General features: G+C 34.2%; 1 protein-coding gene across 3 annotated transcripts in view; it reads right to left on the bottom strand.

The window, feature by feature from the left end:
* LOC149082202 (transcription factor CP2-like protein 1) overlaps positions 1-19,867 on the bottom strand; it is a 35,857-nt gene extending 15,990 nt beyond the window's left edge. The window contains exons 1-14 of one of the 3 annotated variants that reach the window (XM_089235716.1): positions 19,355-19,867; positions 14,167-14,192; positions 13,217-13,282; positions 11,517-11,645; positions 10,475-10,528; positions 9,047-9,223; positions 8,007-8,230; positions 7,729-7,796; positions 5,774-5,879; positions 3,137-3,243; positions 2,279-2,425; positions 1,411-1,479; positions 1,230-1,271; positions 883-1,010 (exon numbers count right to left, since the gene is read on the bottom strand). In XM_089235716.1, the coding sequence (XP_089091842.1) occupies positions 883-1,010; positions 1,230-1,271; positions 1,411-1,479; positions 2,279-2,425; positions 3,137-3,243; positions 5,774-5,879; positions 7,729-7,796; positions 8,007-8,230; positions 9,047-9,223; positions 10,475-10,528; positions 11,517-11,645; positions 13,217-13,278 (1,313 nt within the window). In that variant the 5' untranslated portion in view covers positions 13,279-13,282; positions 14,167-14,192; positions 19,355-19,867. Of the gene's footprint in view, positions 1-882; positions 1,011-1,229; positions 1,272-1,410; positions 1,480-2,278; positions 2,426-3,136; positions 3,244-5,773; positions 5,880-7,728; positions 7,797-8,006; positions 8,231-9,046; positions 9,224-10,474; positions 10,529-11,516; positions 11,646-13,216; positions 13,283-14,069; positions 14,193-19,354 lie in introns of all 3 variants that reach the window. The other 2 variants (XM_089235718.1, XM_089235717.1) reach the window with 2 other exon arrangements.
* Positions 19,868-23,302: the final 3,435 nt, after the last annotated feature.

The following is a 23,302-nucleotide window of genomic DNA, read 5'->3' as shown; positions in this document are numbered from 1 at the left end:
CAAAGAGTAGAACAACAACATAAGTAGAAATTGCAAAAAAAATACCAATACAGTCGAATCCAGTTATAACGAACTCCAAGAGACCGGAGAAATCACTTTGTTATAACGAAATTTTGTTATAAAGGAATTTCGGGTTGTTTGCATTGTTCCTATGCAAACTTATTTGAGGGATTAGAAAAGTGTTCGCTAAAATGAGATTTTCGCTATAACAGTATTCATTAAAACGGGATTCGACTGTATTACCAAACATCTTCTAAAGCTCAAAAACAGGTGAGGAATTTAAAAATATATTGAAGGTGATTTTGAGGGAACTACAAAAAATATTGTAGCAGTTTCGAAATCTCAAAATTACTGTTATAGAAGAATTTATCGCAATAAAGGATATTGTTGTATCGAGGAATTTAACATTAAACCAGCGGTTCTCAACCAGTGCTCTATGGCCATTCGAGAAAAACAATAAAAAATAGTAAATTTGAAAAAAAATAATAATTATGAATATTTATAAATAATAAAAATAAATCAGTAACTTTGATGAATAAATAAAAGAATAGGCCTACAGTGCTCCACCATAGAAATTTTGTTACTAAGAAGGGCTCTGTGAATCAAAAAGGTTGAGAACCACTGCATTAGACTATAGACAATTCCAAAAAGTATTTGAAAAAATATCGTTGTAGAGGGATTTTTCATTATGTCAAGTATAGTTGTAGCAAGGTTTCACTAGTTAAATTCTCATTTTTACATTTGGCAAATAGGAGTGTGAAATGAATAAAATAAATTTTTACATCAATTTAATATTATACACTTACCAATGTGTTTGTTATGAATATTTTAAAATAACCTATTAAAAATTTGAATGTATCTAACATAATATGTTACACTCACTTTTCAGTGTTAAGTAGTAGCTCTGGAGGTTCAGACTTCACTGATTTCTCACTGCTGTAGTTTGAAAGGCATTGGGGGCTGCTTGAATGACAATTCCTGACAAAATTGGCTTCTGTCTCTGTTGACCACTAAAAATTGAGATTTATAAATATCACAAAAAAAAATCATGCATTATCTCATTAATTTCATTTGGAAAATAACTCATGTAAAATAAAAATCATTAAAAAAATTGCATTGGCTTTTATATTATGCAAGTTATGTAACTTCAATCTACATTCTCAAAATAGTTATGCATGTAGCCATTTCCACACACAAGCGCAGATAATATATCAAATACAAAAACTTACTTCAGAAAACACTGTGAACTGGTAAGAAGGCTGAAGATCTCTCTGCAATGAAAATAAAAAAATTCAATTATTTGTGAGCAGGGAATCAATTTGCAAAAATAAATTAAGTAAATATTTTTTTGAAAACATGATATACATAAAATGTACGGGGAAAAATCATGATTCATCAATTCAACTGTACCTGCTCAGATTGAGGCAGCTTCTCTATTTTCTCTTTATCAGTTTTCCGTTTTCTATCAGCACCTTTAGCCTGTATGAAATAATATCTCAATAAATTTTCTCGTCTACTTCAGCTTATAAGTTTATGGTAGAGATGCTCAGTAACACTTTCATATGATTCAAAATGGTCAACAGAACAAGTGTAATCATACTGCAAACAAACAAACTGTTTGAATAAATTAAAGCATTGCACTCTTAGAAAGAAAAACCTTTCTGAACCAGATAACAATTAAATTTTTATAGACAACTGTCTTCATCAGGTATTTTCTCACACACACACACACAACTTGAGAACCAGCTACATAATATAAAACATTTTATATTATGTAGCTGTATGATCAGAAATTATACCACATTTCATTAGTAAACGATGAAAGGAAGAACAAAAAAGCACACATTATCACCTATAATTATTCAAGTATTGAAATGGCCTTTTACAGATTTAAAAAAAACATTTCTCATAAATTTCAAAATTAGCCCCTTCATTGCAAAAATATTCTAGTTTAAAACTTCGGTAATACAAAAGGAAGGTTTTCTAAGAAAGAAAAAGTTAAGAGCCAATTTAATTAAATTAATCAATTTTCAACATATTTTAAAGACAATGTCAATAATATAAATAAAATTTACTATTTAATGCTGAAAAAATAAAATCTTAAGAAATGTATAGCTATAGGTATAGGAAGAAAGTATCTAAATACTGTAATAATGGAACAAAATGTACTATCAAATATGATAAGATTAAGAGGTAAAATTAAAAATAAGATCAAATCACACATATAAAATATACTAATGAATACACAATAATTTCACAGTTCAAAGACTTTACAAACCTTGAAAACTTTCACTAAGCATGAACCTGCATGAAGTTTCTTTGGTGGGTCTTCCCAGTTGCTGTATGTTTCAATAACAATTCGAAAAGCCACTCCCTTTTCACCTCCTTTCCGTTTGCTTGTGAACTCTGTGCTTATGCAATTGATCTACAAAGAATATTGATCAAACCGACAGTAATTTCATTAACACAATTTATTTTAAATACATTAATAAAAAAGAACAATAAAAAAAACAAAAAATTATAAAAGTAAATTAATAAAATCAAACATAAGCACAAGTATATGCTAAAAGTTAATAAATTAAAAATAAAAATACTGTTAACATGCAAACAAAACTTTACCTATTAGTAGACATACTTTGACAAGCAATGAACTTAATTGATCAACAGCTTAATTCATGTGAATTTGCAATGGATTTGTGGATGTAATGGAACACCGGCAGAGCCAAGATGTGTGAAGCAATTTTTTTTTAATGATTTGTCAAAATTAGAACACGATAAACCCCAAACTTGAACAATAATTCTGGCTACAACAGGAAAATTTGCCCAACAAAAAAAAGCTGAAACAAAAATTGAGTAATTTACAATTACAGTTAAAGTCAGTCATGTGCGCAGGATAAGTAGCTTGGTTTTTTTTACAGAAAGGTTTCATAACCAAAACAGTTTTTACTTGTTTAAGGATTGAATTTATCAGATTATTTAAATCTGGAACACATGAAATTTTTAAATTTATTATCAAAATTAAAAACAAACATTTGTTTAAAAAGACTATGCAAATATATGAGAGATGCTATTAAGAGATTTTTAAAAACATGTGCAATACTGTATATAAAATATTAATAAAATACAATAAAATTACTTTTATAAAGACTGATGCTTCTCTAGTTGGATCCCACATGAACTCACAGCAATTGATATCTTTATTATCAGACCTGACATCAAATATACCATATGAGAGCGCAAGATCTGCAATTTATGTAATTTAGTCATTAGAAAAATAATGAACCCTACTCATATATCAGCATAAATGTACCATATGAAATAAAATATTTGAATTATTTATTTATTTTCAGTGTTTCCAAAAAGTGGGCAATATCTCTCACTTCACTAGGGGTGATAAAAGCTATGGGAATAGCGTAAAATCCTATGGATTGGCTCAAGTTGAGGAGTGGTGAGGAAAAAGAAATTTTTGAAGTGGACAGTAGAACAAAAAAGTTTGAGAAACTCTTATTTAGATGATTAAATACCATTTTTAATATTGATACAGCATCTAACCATCATTGCAGTAAAACTTGTTGAATCAGTGAATAGGTTCACTTTGCATATTTTGGAACAACTATTAATTTTGAAATGGTCATTTGAAATATTTTCCTTCACCCTTCAAACTCAATTGCTTCCCAGGCCATTTGCTTCAAAATTATCTTTCAAGTGGGCCGTGAGTTATTAAAATTAATAATTAAAAATCTGTTAATTAATAACAGAAATATGTTATTTGGTAATTAAAATTTAATTAATAATTAAAAATTAATTATAAACATGTAAAAAATTTTCACTTGGAAGCAAAGAGAAGTGAAAGAATTCTTTTAATAAACAATAAATATCAGCAATTCTACCCCATCACATCAAGACTTTTATTGATGAACTAACTGTTCACACATGGAAAAATAATTCTGAATATTCTCTTTCAAATGGCTTTCCAGCAAATCCAATTTACACTCTAAATATGCTAGTGCATAAAAAATATATGTTGCAGCTGATCTTTCACTTTAAGTTGAACCAATTCCCAAAAATCAGTGTATTTAAAGGGGAGAGAATTTGTATATATTCACATCATCTTCAGTTCTGTCCATCATGTTACTGATATAACACTTTTTAAAGGATTTTATGATTACTTCAGTGGAATTCCATGACTTGTAAAACCACTGGCACAATAACAGGTTTCATTAAGGCACCACTTTTTGTTGTTTCTTTATCTTTGGCATTCTTCCATTTGGTTCATAAATTTTTTGAACAATCTTTAAAAATCTTGTTGATGCTCACATCTAAAGTTTTTTTTTCACAAACTGAACATAACTCGGGTCTATCGCCGTGGGCAATTTACTATCTAGTGAGTTGTGCCGGAAGTGTAAGTGTATGTACCTAACAGTCTGAGTGCGTATCTAGTCTTGTCAGGTTTTTCAGTGTTGCCATCTATATTTCAGATGTGAAGTACGTGAAGTGCAATGATTGAATACTTGTACTGTTTGTAGGCCTGATGCTCTCTGCGGTGAGACTTTCTAATGGGGAGATCTGCTCCCATTTGCACCTCAAAGTTGGGAACCACAAAAAACCAACTTCAGCCGACTACTACTATGGCAACGGTGAACCCGGATCCCTGTGGTGTGAGTCCATCACTATGACCACTCGACCACCACAGTGGCACATCTAAAGGTTGTAAAATCAATATTAGTCCACCGGGTATCAACATCAAAAATGTTAATGACTTTTTTTGCTTAGGCTTTAACATCTTCGGTTCTGTCGGGTTCGAACATAGATTAAAAAAAAACTCTACTGACTAGTAATGCATTTATAGCTACAAAAATTACTGTACTGATTAGTGATACTATCTAAAGTGGTCCAATGATGTCGCAGACCTTCGAGCTAGCTATTCAGAGGCCACGTAGCTATATGATTTTGTATAAAATGGGGGGGGGGGGAAGATCAATGTTTTCTCCTAAAAAACTGACCCATGTGTAAGCCGACCCCCCCCCCCCTAAATTATGGAACAAATTTTTCAACAAAAAACTTGGCCTAGACACGAGTATATATGTGTATAAGCCACATGAGTATGTACCTTATATCAAATTGCTAAAGCTGTCAGATCCGAGCATTAGAACAAGCATGAAAAAATTATGCAAGTTATAAAGTGTTAATTTTTACATATTTTAAAATCATAAAAATGTTTTCTTTTCCCATTAAAATTCCCTCATTTGTCTTTAGTTTGACTTGTTAGCTTGGGCCTCTTTTTTCAATTACCACAATTTACGATTTAAGAATGCTCATTGCAAAAAAAAAAAGGTGTCATAAGTGCTAATGTCACTTTCTACCATTACAAGAGCATCTGACAAACCCAAACAATGGCAACAGAGAAAAGGTTTAGGGAAAGTTTGACATGCAATTTAGGGAAAAAAAAACTGGAACACATTGCCTTTTTACCTGCAAAAGTTTTTTGCCCTTTTGATAATAGCTGCAAAAAAGCTCAAGCAACTATTCCAAACTTGGTGATTATTAAATGTGATGTGATTATTAAATAGGAGTGCAAGATACAAATTTTTCGGTAATACGGAATATTGATTCCACATATAAGTTATTATTCAATGGAAAATAAGAATGTAATTTGAAGGTCACTGTGGGTGAGAGAAATTGAAACAAAGTTCAATGAAGGATGCAACCTCATATAGAAAAGTTGAGTTGATACATGTTATAGTGATTGAAAGAGCATATATATTCAACATACCAATATCTAATATCCTATCCCACGGACGTTGATTCTGCCAGGCTAAAAGCTCTGCTTTTTCCCGAAACTGCAGTCGTCTTTCTTGGAACCCAACACGCATTACTGTCTACAAAAGTACACAGAGAACATTAGTTTATTACCACTGGTGTAAAATCTGTGACATACAATCTACATAAACGGGGGGGGGGGGGGAATTTTTTTTTTTCAATTTTATTCCAATGGAATCTAGAGCTGAGGTTTTGATCGGATTCTAGCAAGAATTTTTTTTACCCCATGTATTAATTTTTTTCCAAATAGCCCAAAACTGTTTTGCCTTTTCATGAAACTTGAGTATTGCACTTGCGTTTTGCTCCTTTTTTCTGCCCTACATCTTTTGAAGAATACATTTCAGGAGTTTTCTAACAGCTCATCCTCATTGTTGCAAAATTATTTAGCATTTCACATACATCAGTTGGCACTGTTGATTCTAGACCATTTTCAACAGTATCAGCTTCATCCGTGATGTTTCCATTTTCATTAGCACATAATTGGCATATATCTGCATCCTCTCATTCGGAATCTGAAAGTTTCTAAATATCTTACAGCTTCTTCTAATGTAAGATATCTTTCGATATGGTTACACTCAGCTGAACACAACAAGACTATCTAGGATTGTCGAACTCTGTTTGATTGGTCTGAATTTTGCAAAAACATACATTTCTAAGAATGCAAGAATAAAAAAATACTCGCCAAATATAAACAATCCACCCCAGAAAGCACATTCCTCTGTGTCATATTACCCAGAACTAGCCCCTATACACATGTGGAACGATGACAAGACCCTTGGGTTCGAACGGAAAAATCGAAGCAGCACACTGCACATTAGATATCCTTAGAATTCCGCTCTCTTGAAAGGCCAATGTTCCATAAATGGAACATGCATATTTGAACGCACGTAGCTCTTTAACGTTTAACCCTCTGACTGCTCAATTTGTGGACCGAAATTGCTTCAAAAATTGCGTAATTTTTTTCACTCAAAAAGTGAAGTTTGAGCGATAATACCACGTGCCTTCAAATGCCGCAATTTATTGGACAACTAACGACATCTGTTGGCCAAAACGTAAATGAAACGTCTAATACTGTACATAATTTTTTTCAGTGGTTAAACGGGGAAAAAACGGGATGCGCTTCTCAATAAAGGAAGAAAAACACATGCCCGCAGAAATCGCGGGATGAGCAGAGTTTGCTACATTTGAGTTGCCCGTGGAAATCGCGGGATGAGCAGCCAGAGGGTTAACAGCACAAACAAATTAATTAATTTAATTTGATTGATATATTAAGAGGTAAAAGCCCACAAAATAATTTTTAATTTACTTCAAAATTGAAATTTTGGCAAATTTTTATAGAAATGGGGAAAAAATACCCAAAAAATGTCAAATTTCAAAATTCTGCCAAAAATTTTTATATCAACCTGAAGTTTCCGAATTTATTTCAAAAAATACTTTGAACTCTCGTCTATATACGATAAAAAACCTGAAATGTTTAAATCAATTTTTATCTGATATTTTTGTAAATAAAAACTATGTTCCATTTATGGAACAATGGCCTTTAAACGGTTAAAATGTTAATACTATGTAGTTAAAATTTTAAATTACTGGCAGTCAGTTCAAAAAATACCTCCTACAAGAGTTTCTTTTTCACTTTCTGTGAAAAAATCTGGTTGGCACTTAACAAATTTTGCAACTGGATGACTACTCAAGTGTAGCAAAACATATTTTCAGAAAACATTTGTGGATAAGATTGAGAAGTACTCAATGAAAATGATGTTTGATTAAAACTAATCAAAAAAGCATAAGTAAGCAATAGTAAATAAAAGAGCATGGGGGAAACATGGCATTTGTTATAGGCGGGTCCAACTGTATTTGATCAGGTTTACACAATGATAAAAAATAAAAATAAAACATTGAATTAGTTACCTTCAATAATTTTCCTCTCATTTCTGACAAGCCACTTTCTTTTTTCAATCTGATTTCATATGATTGCCCTTTAATATGAAAAAAAAAAAATTAATAATAATAATTAGAAAAATTAGCATTACTGCAATGCATGCTAAACTATATAATAACTACGAAAATATATTTTTGTACATTGGTCTATTGTCCTTTAAGTACCAAAATACCTTGCACTGCAAATTAATTAAAAAAAGAAAGAAAAGAATCCATCACACACACACACAGATTCATGCGAAAACTACCTTGATTAAGATAGGTCATAGTTTCTTCCCCTAATTTTGATCCCAGAGCTGTTGGAGCTGCAAGCACATACTGGAATTCTGTTTTTACACCACTGTCTTCTTTCACCAAGACACCAGGTTGGAAAGAACTTTTGTATAGTGACTGAGAAAGTGATGGAGCACTCGCCACCCTCATCAGAGGTCCTTCTTCTGTTTGTGACTGATGTTCAGGAGAGGGACTGATGCTGGATTCCAAAGAGAAAAAAAAACGTATACTTCATACAAAAAAGAAAACTTTCAAAAATTTTGAAATTTGCAATTAAATAAAACTAAGTTAAGAAAATTTATGCGAAGAGTTCTAGTCTTACGCTTGGTACACACTGTGCATGTCACCCTTGAGTGATTATTTGCTAAGCCCTCACATAATGCAAATGAGATGAAAGGTTACAAGATAAGCATAGAATCGGTGTGGTTCACCAAGATCCATTTTATTTTAGTACATCAAAGAGAGAAACACATGCTACACCTCTTAAATCTTTTATAGCGGAAGGCTGTCATCACATGGTTGCGACCAGTTGGTGCAAAATAGAGGGGGAAAGCAAAAACTGTTTATTTGTTGTTCTCCAAGGAGCCTGTGCATGCACAGTGTGGACCCAGCTTAAATCTCAACACCTTGTCTACTGTATGGCTCATAAATGAGTAACACATTTTTACATTCCACAGACTAATGTCTTGAATCTGACTGAAAACTGCAAAAAAAAGTGTAGTTGTCTGCTAGAGGAACTTTTTTTTTCTTATACTGGTAATTAAAGTGTTAAACCAGTGATTAACAATGTGGGCGTTAATGCCCCCTGGGGGGCGATAGCAGCTACGGGTATAGCATAGGATTCTATGGGTTAGATTGCATTGGGGGGCGATGGGAGAAAAAAATTTCTGAAGAAGGGGGGTGAGGGGACAAAAAAGGTTGGGAAACTTGTTAAACTATGCAAGAATAGACATCTACTTAATACATCATCAAAAATACACTGATTTTCATAATAGCAAAAATGCAAGAAACACACCTGGCATCTCTTTCCGCATCTTTCAGCTCAACAACAATTTCCCTGCATGGTTTTTTAACAGCTTTTGAATGTGACTTAGGGGATGCAAAAACATTCCAAGCACTGTAGCTACCCTCTTTTTCACTATGTGCTATTTCAGACTTTTCTGGGAGCACTGTCACATCAAGCGACTTCTTTCTACACACAAATTAAGATTAGTTTCAGTTGAATGCAATGCACAACAACACCCAATAAATTTTTATATCACATCAAATGATATACAATTTTTCTTGGTTCTGAAGGTTTAAGTTTGACTTGTACTCTTATTTCATTATCTGGTAAATATTTCTTCATTATGATAAAATAAATTTAATCAATTTTTTTTCAAAGGTAGTTTTGATTTACACCAAATCAACGACGGAATATTTATGTTACATAAATGACTGAAGGTGAGAGATAATGATTTTCTAAGAATATACAATGAATGTAGTATATCTGGGTTGAATATTACATACGATTTCACATGCTCAAGACAAAAAATATTGAGTTTTTTAGAATTTAGAATATGAATTTAGCTACACCCGATATTGAGCAATATGCTGCACCTATACGATATAGATTGGTGGTTCTCAACCTGGCTCCATATGTGCTTCGCAGGGGTTCTGCAGCAACTTGAGGAAAATAAAATGAAGGATTATATCCAAAAAAAGGTCTGAGAGTAAAAAGATTGAGAACGCTGCTATAGATGATTGAATGATCAGCACCTTTATGTGCTAAAAACTACCATGATGACTAGGATGGATTACAGATGACTTGAATATTGTACTATTCATGAGAGAAATGACAGAAAAGAGCTGCTTACTGCTTCCCTTACAGCAGTATTGAAAAGATATTTCGCCTAACTTGATGCCTTTTATTTCAGCAATGATGAGCTGAGATATTGTGTTGTGGCTTTTTTTTAACAGTAAAACCCCTGAACCTGTCAGATCAACTGCCTTTTTCCTTCATTTCTGGGTAGTATAGGAATATGCATCTAGCACAGCATAAATAATAGAAAAAGATTGAGTATTTCTCCTCCTTGTTTTATTATTACTCTCTGTGTTAGGAAGCGAGGGGAAGCACTTAGCTGCACAAAATTGGAAAAAATATATTCTTTAAAAAGTTTGTGGCAATTTTTAGAAGGTTTAGTAAGCATTGTGGCAGTTATAATGCAGATCAGGGAAATTTTAAAAACTGCTTAAAGGATTAATAACTATCCATTTTTAACAGCAAATAACTTGTAAGGTTTAAAATCAAAATCTTTAGGAAACAAGTTTTTAAAAAATACAGAAATTCAATTAATAGTGTCTATTTTTTTTGTCACAAAATCAATTATACAAAATTCATGAAACCAAATATTTATAGGCCTTTAAATGAGAAAAATGTACTTGAAAAGTCAAAATATCTTACCCGTCAAGATTATCATTACTGGTCTTTAAAACTTGTAGCACTGATAATGCCTCACTAAAAAAATAATTAATTATACTTTGAAAACCGGAATTTGCAATGCCTTCAACACAAAATCTGCAAATTTCACAAACATACATTAATGGACCTGTTGCATTCATGCATACTGTTCATGAGTATGTTTAATCAAAATCCAATTTTACTGGCCTTAGACATGAGAGGGGCGATAAGTAGTTTCATTGAATCTCGCTCTGTGACTATAGGTCTACTGTGCATAGCAAGACACAAATTATCACAAGACCATATGCCTTATGAAATGGGTTGGAAATAAAGGCACTGTCTATCGGTGGTCGCCTCAAGCTTGTTAGGGAAAATATCTTTTCCACATCCTCCCTCATGTTTGAACCTGAGGGGTTCAAACATGAGTTATGCTTGGGTTGTTGTTACAAATAAGATAGGATCTATTGAACAATTTATTAATACTAAAATCTTCCTATCAATAAAATCTATGTTTATTTACACAAGCTTCTATACATCACCACAACCTCTCTATATCTCGAGGTCATGAGGTTCGAATACAGTCATACATTTTTCGACTTTTCTAAGACTTGTGAGAGCACTTTTCAAGTTTTGCCCTTTTTCACACTTGTTCCATCTAAGTTGGTATATGAATTCCAAAAACGTTGTGTTATGACTACAATTAAGTAATCATGTTGGTAGTCCCCAGGTCCCAGACAATGCCTGAATGGGCACATAGATACATCCTAGTTTTATGAACAGTTCTGCTGGATTCTGAAACACTTTTTCCAACAATAATCTTAATTTCTTCAAATTTGTTGGTTTTTTTCCAATGTGCTCTGTGTTTCCCCCCCCCCCCACTAACTACCAATTACGGATGTTTCCACTTGATTTTTATTCGTGGCACCTTTGGAATATCCCAAGACTGCAAGTGATCCATATGGGCCCATGCTGAAAAACACTGGGTGTAGATGGAACACGTCTATGCTATGAATAATTATTTCTACAGACAGGTTAATTTTTGTACCTCATATCAAAAGTTGTAGAAGTTGCCGCACCACCAAGTCCAGATAAGCTGGTATCCAAATCAGAGGCTAAGATATCCAGATCTTCAATGCCCCAATAATTGGATGTTGTCATCTTCTTTCTCTTTTCTCTAGAACCATAAAATGAAATACATGTTGCAAAAGTTCATTTTTAGTGAATTTATTCAAATTGGTCAAAAATTTCAGCCCCACTGTAGGACTAATTAACAGCACTAAATTATCGGTAACATTGGAGACAAAATTTTCATTACCCTCACCTTTTCACAAGCATATATATTTGAAATATGAAAATTTAATGTTTGTGAGTTTTCTAATTCAAACCAGATAGGAATAAATAATATATATTTCATGAAAACAAATATGAATGTTTTTTCAAACATATGCAAGCTTATAAACTATGAAATCAATCAATCAAACATAGGCTATATGGAGGACTTGACAAATCGGGGGGGGGGGGGGTACCAGCCAAATTTTCTGGGAGTCAAGAATACTTTTTTTTACGGAAAAACAGCAAAAATATAATTTTTTCCGATTTTTCCGGGCTTTGGTTTCACGTCAGTGGGGACACAAATAAATTCTGAAAGTTTTGTGCTGTCCTCATACTCAATTTAGTCATCACACGTAGAAAATATCAGACACCAATTTTTAGTTGCCATGGTGATCTGGAATTTGTCAAGCCCTAGATATACAGGATGATTCATAATTCCCTCCGGGGTTTAGATATGCTATAGTGGGGGAAGCTATGATCAGTGCAGCGGAGGGGAGCCTTGCACTGAATGCAGAAACAATTCAAGTTTTTTATAACAGCAGTCGCTGGTAGATAGCAATACGCATTTGACTGAAGGCAGTCAGTAAATTAAAATTGTGTTCACGGGCAAACAAAAAGCTTTCTGAGTGTTAGAATTTTCTAAATTGCAGTCAGGTCCACGTGTGTACGGGCCATTTATTTTACTGAGCAAACTGTTACCACTGTAGAGTGTACCTGGATATGCTACAGTTACAGGAACATAGTGATGTCTTCATTTTTAACAAGAGGGAGCTCCCCTCCCCATTTCCTGCTGAATGTGCATGAGTACCTTAATGCTGAATTGCCTCATCGTTGGATTGGAAGAGCTTCTGGATATGTTCCTCTTTCTGTTCAACAGACTTAACACCATGCGACTTTTTCTTGTGGGGCTATGCCAAAGATCTTGTGCTTGCACCCAATTTGCCACATGATTTAGCAGAACTGCATGGAAGGATCACACATGCTGTCTATACTGTGGATTGGTATAGTTCTCATAGACCAGAAGTTGGGGGAAAAAAACTTATATTCAACCTTTGGAAGCCTGCTGCTAGGCTGAATTATCATTATTTTTGAGCGGAAGGCCCGGTCATAAACCTGACTAATGGGAAATAAATGAGGAAAAATAAAATGGTGAATCACTCAGAAGCCCAGCTGCGGCCTGGCGGATGAAAAACACTGCTATGTAACACACAATGTCCTCTATAATAATAATTGCCAAAACATTATCCTTCAATCCCAATGCTGTTTTTATATGGTGTTTATTATCTACAAGGATGTGTTTATGCTATCACTTGAGTATCATTATACAGGTGTTTCCTTCGATTTAGAATCGCAACAACATGCTGAAGCAAAAGTTGAAACTCGCCAAAAGAATAAAAAAACCATTTTTTTCACCTTTTATTTTCTTCTCCTTGATCTGAGAAGCTCTTCTGAATCGCGCTGCGCAAGTCCAGCATCCCACTGTAAATAAAATTTTATGTAATATTGCAAAATGTTAAAATAATAATAATAATAATTAAAGTATGATAGCAGACACACTTTGAATTTCACAACTGATAAATAAATACACGAAGATAACAAAATTCTTTCAGCTGCAAGAGTATTTAAAACTCAAATGTTTTTTATTGCATATAAACGGCAGGGTAATTGCAAACCAACTTTGCCAATATACGAATCCCTCAAGGCCACAAAAATCAAATGAAATTTGAGATAAAGCAGTTTCAGAGTATGAGAAGAGAAACAAAAACCTAGCTCTCGCGTGGTTATGATTACAGCAACAAAATCTTAAAACTTCAAATAGCAACACTCACTTTTATTCATTGCAAAGTGATCCGTAAAAAATCATGAATGGCATTAGAACAGTGCCCATAGCACCATAAACACTGCACAGACAAAGAAAGAAAAAAGTTTCACCATAGGATTGGTGCGTGCATTAACCTCTCGGCGGATGGGGGAACTTTCTACGGCAGTAATGTGATATGTATTGGTTGTTTTCATGTTTCTTTGTCTGCGTTTAGCACTGATTTTTATTATCCTATAGGTACCAGTATTACCGTGCCAGCGTCATTTATGATTTTTTTACTGTGCTGATCACACTTAGCAATGCATAAAAATTAGTGTCATCATTTGAATTTTTTGAAATTTCATTCCCGTAACCATAACGCTAGAGCTAGGTTTTTGTTTTTCTTCTCATTCTCGAGCACATATTCTAAAACACCTATGTCTCACAAATTTTATTCCCACTCACTGATTTTTGCAGCTGCTAGGGGTTCATAAATCGGCATATCAGCAAAGTAATCGTATAGTCTGCATGTGATTAAGTAGTTTGCAGTGAAGAGACTCACCTAAGACATGACAAATCTTTTTAAACCTGAAAAAATAAAAATATAGTTTCTTTATGTAACCATGCATTTACATCTATACATAAAATTCATTAGGAGAGTGTTCCGGCTTTGCATAAATATCCAGAAGCACTGACACAAAGAAAGCATTGCAGGATCCAAAGGTTGCTAAACATCCTGTAAATTATTCTAATAGTGGATTCTTTCTTATCTCACAAACTAATTCAGTGATGATACACCCCCTACCACTATGGTACACAAAATTAAAGGATAATTAAAAAAATAAAAATCACCCCGACAAAAATAGGGTTTTGCCAAGTGGCAAAAATTGATTTTTCCCCCCCCCCATTCATGTATGTGAAATATTATTGTGCATTTGATAAATGTAAATAAGATAGTTTTTAACACACACTTTAATGAAGCAAAGCCCCTCTTAACGGTCACGCCTCTTTTACAGCCAGAAAATAATTTTCCTTATATAATAAATGTATGCATTTCCAACACCTTACTAATGGTCACCCCTCTTTTCCGGACAAATTTTTCTTTTTGTCCCACAGGTGTCTACAAAAGAGAGGTTTTACTGTACACGAATTGATAAATTTTGAAGTTGGTGAGTTTTGCAATAGAAAAAACTGCAGTAAAAATGTGCCGACAAAATAGGTTTTTGCCAAAAAAAATCATCAAAAATTCATACTTCTATATTCATTTATACCTAGAATCATTTCCGAAAAAAATTTAATACAAAAAAAAATTATTTGAAACACCCAAACTCTGGTTTAAGAATTATATTAACATCATACATATGCTTATTTATTTTATGAATAAAAGAATTATCATAAGTTATGTATTACAAAAGCATTCAAAACATCTGATATACTTCGGTTCCTGCATTGTGTTTGCAATGAAAGCAGCATATTTCATCCTTAGTAAACCAATTTTTTTTAAAATAGACAATTGAGTAACAGCGAAACTTCAGTACAATTATACTCGATTTAACAATAAATCCCTACACAACAATAATTTTTCTTGATCTTATCAATATTTTTCCCTAAGTTAATGCTTGATTTTTCGAACTAGTCAGCTGGTCCCAAACAATATGTTACTTCTTTGAATGTCTTTCACATTAACAAGCTTTTTTAAGAACTAATTTTTCAAGTCTGTATGAGTTTCTAAAAATGACCATCGACTGTATTTCTAAAGCAATTAGAATTAAATGTTTTTAGCTGTCTTTTTCCAAAAAAAATTTTTTTTTCAAAATAATGTTTAGAATTTTCATTAGAAAAATGCTTTGTATGTGATGTAGTTTCAATTATGGGCCCAACCATATTTACCCAAATTTAATATGCATTGGTTTTCTTCCGAATCGAGCTGGTTTGTCTCAGTGCACATCAGAACTGGCAACAGTGGTCAGGTATATTGAGAGTCCAGAAAATGCTTGTCTGCATTCATACTGCCTAGTTTTTTGTATTCTTTCTTTTTTGGCATGGGACGTTCCCTTATTGGATTGGGTAAAATTATCCTGCTTTCGCTATAATTGAACTAAATTTTCACTCCCTTGGAGTTTGTTATAACAGAGTTCAATTATAAATACCTAATAATATAGCAGAGTTGGTTATTTTGCTGCCAAAAATACCTTTTTGCCCGGACAGTGGCAAAAATTGCTAAAAAACCGGCAAAAATGGGTTTTATGAAAACAAAAATAAAAAATTGACTTAACGTGTATTATTTGTAACTGAGACTTGAAATCATTACAACAAACTGCTTTATAATGTTGTATTGTATTTAGGGCCGTAACTATGCAGGTGCACCTGCACAGGGCCCACTTGGAAGGGGACCTAAATTCAAATTTTTGCACAGGGCACAGGAATGGCTAGCTACAGCCCTGGTTGTATTTACAAAAACAAAACATTTCCATAGCCATTATGTAATGAAAATGCATATTTTTTAGGTTGTTAAGCCTGACATGATGGAAACTTTTATCTTTTAGTGTTTTGTTCACACGAGTGGGAAAGGTATTCAAGAAAGTGCTCTTTGGTTTTGATTCTCTTGTGATGTTCAGGACTTTCTTGAAAAACGTTTGTCACCCATGCGAACTAAAGGTAGAAAGATAAGAACTTTCCATCATATCAGCCTAACAATCTGAAAATTATTTTTCAAGCATTGACTGTTTATCTCAATAGGCAGAGCAAGTCCAAGCGCTGATCTCTATTTGTGCAAAACTATGATTAGACATCCTTCCCCAACAAAAGTAATGTAAAAATGCTATCAAATTGCTCAATTTTACATTTTGCAACTGTCTTCCAATCTTTTTACACTCATGGCCATTTTTAGGTCTCTTCTGAAATTTAGCTGTGCGCACTTGCGAATGTCTTGAATCAACCCTGTCTATGAGCCATTTCATTGGTGCGATGAAGGGACATTCTCATACTCGTTGTTATTCAACATACTTGCACAAAGATCCTCAGCTTGTGATCTATGAATCTCTCACTCACTCCACTCACTTCTAAAAACGCATACAAATTTTACATACTTTATTCTGAGAATACGTGTACAGTCGGCCCTGCTTAATTGGATAACAGATACCCCACTTGAATAAATAAAATCCTCTGACACAAATATTTTTCCCATAGAAACAGTGTTCTCCACTCAATATGATAATTTGAACTGTTCCCCTGCTTAGTCGAATACTACTCTCCAAACTCCAACTGTTAATACACATGTTTTTAATGAATGAAACATTGGAATTAATGGAAAATATGTTACGTTATGATAAATACATTTGAGATTAGGTATTGGCCTCACATATTCAAGTTGTCTTCAATACGAACGTTTAATTTCCCCCCCCCCCCCACATTGAGCCAATAGAGGGCTTTAACTTTCCTAATGAAAAGTAAAAACCTCAGTTAATGTGATCAGTGTAATTAAGTATAATTTCCATTTCATTTCTTATGTCTGGTTTACTTGAGAAGCTTTATTAACATTGATCCTTTCCATCAGTTTTCTCAACATACGAACTATACTAACACTGTAAAATGACAATTGAATTGTTCCCTGCACAATCGGATATTGTGTGCTAGAATCATTGATATACGATTAAGCTGGGCAGACAGTATTTCTTTTTACTTTTTTTTTCTGCTGTACAAATGCACATTTTCCCCCTCAATGCTATAATTGATTTGAATGCGTCCAGATAACCAGGTTGGATTTTTGGAGGAAAAAGTCGTAAATATGGCATATCGTTGAAAATAGTGTCAAGAGCCAGAATTGGAGTGTTCTGTGCTACACAAGTCAAGTGGGTATCTACATGTGCACACTGGTGTTGGCCTTGAATGGTTTCCTATTCATGGGTGGGGGGTGGTACGGCTGTCACAAATATTTCATTGCGAGCCAAGCAACAGGAATGCTAAACCCCTATAGATTCCGAAACTTTTTGTTCCATCCTCACCTTCAGAAAATTTTCCTTTTCATGCCCCCCCCCCCTCCCCAAATCAAGCTAATCCATAGGATCCTATACTAAAATACTAAAGCTTCTACTGCTCCCCAGGAAGCGATATTGGCCACTTTGGGAAATACTGCGCAAAACAAATACTAAAATTTGAAGGGTCTGCTCATGATGGATTTGGGAAAGGAACTTGTGTTGCCTCTCTGATTTTGGATATCCAAGGCTGCAGTCTGAACTGGGTTGTGCTTGGGAAGGGGGAGAGAAGAAAAAAAGGGAGACAAAAGACATGGCAAATTCGCAAAACCAAACCACAAAAAATATATATGTATATACAAGCCTATGTAGATACAGTGCGCCACAGTATTATTGCATTGTAATTGTATTATGTAATGAAACATCAAACAAAGGGAAAAACCACAGAATATGTATCATGTACAAGAAAACATGATTTTGGGATAAAATATGATATAAGTAAGCCTATTATTGCAAGGATTTTAAGGCATTTAAGATTTGATTCGGTTATTGAGGGATGATGATTTGCATTATAAGCAAAAATTTTACGCTTTGTTTATTTTTATATTATTATAACTAAGCTGATGGTTTCTCACTTTCGCCAACACACATATTATGGATTTGTGGGTAATATTCTCTCCTAAAGTCTCCAGTAAGCGTGCCTCACTCGGAAAATTAACAAAGATGCAAGTGTGAATATTTACGATACGAAACTAGATGTAGCATTGTAGCCATGCAATTGCCATTTCTGAGAAAACCTAAAAAAGAAGGCAAAAGCAAGTGGATAAGGTTCTTTTTCAAAATTGATGAGGCCAATTCTCAAATTGGTGAGGTGACTGCTAATGCAGGGTTTGAAATCCATACTTTTATTACACGGAGGAAATTGTTATTTGGCATAAAAGATGGATGACTGCATCTGAGGGGTGTCTGTTAAGAGGTTTACTGTATTGCAGACATCAAGTATTAAGTAAGCAGATTTTTAGCCATTTTTGATTCCTCTCCCCTCCCCCCTAATATGGATCCAAATTTTCTGTTTCCCATATTTTTCCAAAGTAACTATGGTAAGCCTACGTATTATTGTGTTGCGTGCATTGGCACTTTTCCCACCTTAACACCGGCAAGATGGAAACCCTCTGCGGCGGCCCGCATCTATTCCATGGGGCATAGTTTGCCCATCACTATTCAAATGAGTGTGTTGTTTGGCTTGCGATAATGAATGAAATATTTTGCGATAATGAATGAAATATTTTGCGACAACGTACACATGGATGGCAAACCACTCAAGGACAATGCACAGCCCAGCGCAGCTCATGTAGACACACCTTTATGCTACCTTTTACAGCACAGAACCTTCAAACTTCTGTCTGGGGGCATGATGATGTGAATTCATATATACATTAGATCAGTGGACTCCAACGCACTTGACGCTGGGGGGAGGCAATGCCCCCCCACGCCCCCGTATCTCAGCCCACGGGTCCCTCCAGTGCAGTACTCAGGCCCCCCACAACTCTTTCATCTACATTATCATGTCCTGAATCAAATGGCAATTACACGAAAACTCAACCCCCAACAGCACATTTTTATTCCAAACTCGGCTAAAACCATTTAAAAACTGGAAATATTTCATGGGGGGGGGGGGGGGAGAACAAACAATACAAACATGGCTGGGCTCCCCACAAGATATGGAAACAAACACGATAACGATACGAGATTTGCTGTGGAGGTTAATATACTAACCTAATCAAGATAATATGTTTTTTTTTCTCTTTGTCTTTATGAGAAGTGATATGGAAACATCTCAAGTATTAATAACAACACGGTTTGTAAACACTGTATCTCAATGGTGATGCCGTGGTTGAGATCAATGGAGTGTCTCCCCGCGGAAGAAGCAAAACAACACACACACACACACACAATCTTCTTGGGAATAAAATAAACCTATTGCGACACTTCTCACAGGGTCAAAAAAAGAAAAAGAAATCAGCAGGCTAATAAAAAAAAATAAAAAGCGGAAGTGATAAGCGAGAGTTCAGGGTCAGTTCGCGGCAGGAGGGGACGCGACACCAAATAAATTAGCAGAAGCAGCTAATGGCTGCTGCTGCTGATGATGATGACAGGTGAACTTCGGATGTAAACACCACCGAAAAAAAAGGAGGGGTGGGGGGAGAGGGAGGAAAGCGCAAACACAAATATCTAGACACGCGGACGATCCGCTACTACGCGCTTCATGCAATTTATTTCGTTTTCATTGACGGCTACGGACTTGCGAGCGTGGCTCGTTTCGATACTTCTGATTGGATTACGTGATTTCTTTCCAGGTTAGAATAAGCTGACCATATTTTATCGAGAGAAATACTGGAAATTAGGATTCTAAATACGGGACATTGCCAATTATCGCCAAAAATGACGCCAAAGTTGCTAAATACGGCTGAAATTACGGAACAATCACAATGGCGGGAAATGAAGCATTACTGCGAATTGCAGTGGATTGAAATGAATTCCACGATAAAAAAACCACTTTCACCAAAACAAATGTGGGAGATTAATATTCTTATTTAGTTGTAATTATTATATAATTTATGCGTTGAAAAATGATTTTAATCTTTGACTTCAATGAAGAATAAAAATTCGAATAGGCTTCGTGTAAAATACGGGAAAAACCGGGACACTTTTGCCAAAAAGTCGGGATGGCCTGAACAATAGAAAATACTGGGACTGTCCCGGGAAATACGGGACCTAAGGTCACCCAAGGTAAGAAGGAATGTGTTCCTGGAAAAACCTCATTTTTATATCATGAAATCTTCATGATGATTAAATTTTTTCCCTTAGAATTTTGCTCGGTTTGGTGAGAATGCAACTTTTTATGACTACTGTATGACGGTCATCTTTCACAAAAGTCTTCTCTTCCTCGTTAGAAAATCTTGTTAGCCCCGCCTCCACAGCAGTGACGTTATAACAAAGAGGATGACCATGTAACCTTTTTTTTTTACCATATGACTTTTTTCCATCGAGCTTATATTACTGGAGGGAGCATTCAGCCGTCGAGACGTCGTCTACATCTAATGCAAGGATACCACGTGATTCGGTGCAAACAAACACGATCTCCCATAGAGATCAATGTTAAAATTGCCGATTTTAACATAGAATTGCGGAAATTTAGTAAGGTTTTCCGCCGCATCAATAATTTTAAAAATTGAATTGAATTCTCGATTTTCGAAATATTGAGTTCGCTTAGAGATACGAAGTCCAGAAAATTAAATATAAATTAATTAGCCAGACCCACTTTTGAGGTTGATATCCATGCAATAACATTGATTTCAACTTTTATTTATATCTCAAGCACGAAAATGAAAATTAATGTCTCCGTATTGTCTTATAATATACAACTGAATCAATACATATAGTTTAGGATGTTTTGAAATTAATTATGGAATTATTTCTTTATTAATTATTATTTCTTTCATTACTTCTGGAGTAATTGCTTTAATCAATTCTGGATTTGTTTCTTTCATTATTGCTGAAATTATTTTCCATTAACGCTGATATTATTTCTTTTACTAATGGTAGAATTATTTCTTTCATTGATTCTGAAATTATATCTCGTTAATTCTGGCATTATCTCTTTCATTAATTTTGGAATTATATCTCACTAATTTTGGGAGTATCACTTTTACATTAATGCTGGAATTATTTCTTTCATTAATTCTAGAATTTTTCTTTCATTAATTTTGGAACTGTCTTTTACTTTAATTCTGGAATTACCGCTTTCATTAATTTTGGAATTATCACTTCCATTAATTCTATAATTTTTCTTTCATTAATTTTGGAATTATCCCTTTTTCTTAATTCTGGAATTATTTCTTTCATTATTAATGCTAAAATTATCGCTTCCATTTATTTTGGAACTGAAATTATCTGTTTCATTAAAACGAATTTTTCTTTCATTTATTCTGGAATCATCTTTCATTAATTCCAAGTTATCTTTCATTTATTTGGAGCTGAAATTATCTTTCATTAATGCTGGAATTATCTTTCATTTATTTGGAGCTGAAATTATCTTTCATTTATTTGGAGCTGAAATTATCTTTCATTAACGCTGGAATTATCTTAATGAAAGATAATGAAAGATAATTTGGAACTGAAATTATCACTTTCATTAATTTTGGAATTGGAATTATAACTTTCATTAATTATGTAATTATCACTAATTAATTCTGGAATTATTACTTCCATTAATTTTGAAATTATCAATTTCGTCAATGCTGAAAGTATCTCTTTCATTAATTCTGGAATTATCTTTGATTACTCTCATGAAAGGAATGCCACATGCGACTCATGAAAGGAACAAATCTAAATGAAAGAAACAGAAATGAATCGATCTGCCTGTTTTTTCTTCAAAAAATGCTTGATTAAAGCTGCGGAATTTAATTTATATGGGCCCATAATTAATTTCAAAACATCCTAAACTATACGGATTGATGCAATTGGATAATATAAGACGATACGGAGACATTAATTTTCATTTTCGTGCTTGAGAAGATATAAAAAAAGAAGCTGAAATTAATGTTATTGCATGAATATCCACCTCAAAAGTGGGTCTGGCCCTCGCGGAGACCGCTGACGTCATGCTCCCTCCAGTAATATAAGCTCGATGCTTTTTTCATAAAAATGCCAGTTTTTTTTCCCCTCCATGTTGCCAAATGAAGCCTTTTTATAAATTTTATTTAAAATTTAAATAAGAAATAGAAGTCAATTTCCCCAATGTATAAATTAGATAATGATAATTTGACTATTGTTATGGGATAAATGAGTTTTTAGTGTCTTTGTCTGTCGCTAGATGACAAAAAAAAAAAGAGATTCTGTTAGTAAATTTCTTTTTGATGTGAAACTACAAATTTTTATATATAACCACACATTTCTTCTTTCTCCTCTCATTTTATCATCTCAAACTTTCTTTTCGCATAATTTATTTAAATCCACTGTGATTTGTAGTGAACTCCATTTCTTCTCAAGCAGTATTTGCTTGCGTTTAGCATTATTTTTGGGGACAACTGGCGATTTCCCGTATTTGAGATCCCCATTTCCGCATTTTTCCATGAGTGAATAAACATGGTCAGCCTGGAGAAAAGGGCACTCAAATTATTAGAATTTTTTTGAAGGTATCTACAGTTCTATCTTTCAGTGATTCTGAAATTATTTCTTCAATTAATTTCAAGTTTCATTAATCCTCAGCTGAGTTGAGACACATTCTTCAGTTTGATATATTTTTACTTACGTGTGCAAATGAACATCTTATTATGACGTTTTCATTTTTGAGAATCTCTCGCGATCCCTATAGTTCATTGACGCGATCATACCCCTCACAACGCAGTGCCGGCTTAACGTATGGGCCCACCTGGGCACGGCCCGGGGGCCTCAAGACAAGAAGGGCCTTGGAAAAATGAGAAGTAGTAGAATTTTTCGAGAACTGGACAGGTGGGGCCTCAGAATAATCACTTGGCACGGAAGGGGGGGAGGGGGCCTTCAGGGCCGTAACTAGGCTGCGGCAACCGGGGCACTGCTCCAGGTCCTTGAGCAGAATAGGGGGCACCACAAAAGAATTTACACTTATTTTGCAAAATACAGTCGGATCTCGTTTTAACGAACATTTTTCTAATCCCCCAGATAAGCTAGCGTAGGAACAAT

This window comes from Pholcus phalangioides, unplaced genomic scaffold, assembly GCF_987345545.1.
Source record: "Pholcus phalangioides strain wild (caught in Gottingen) unplaced genomic scaffold, Ppha-v1.0 ptg000009l_1, whole genome shotgun sequence".
Classification (NCBI taxonomy): domain Eukaryota; kingdom Metazoa; phylum Arthropoda; class Arachnida; order Araneae; family Pholcidae; genus Pholcus; species Pholcus phalangioides.
This window is presented reverse-complemented; position numbering and strand designations above follow the sequence as displayed.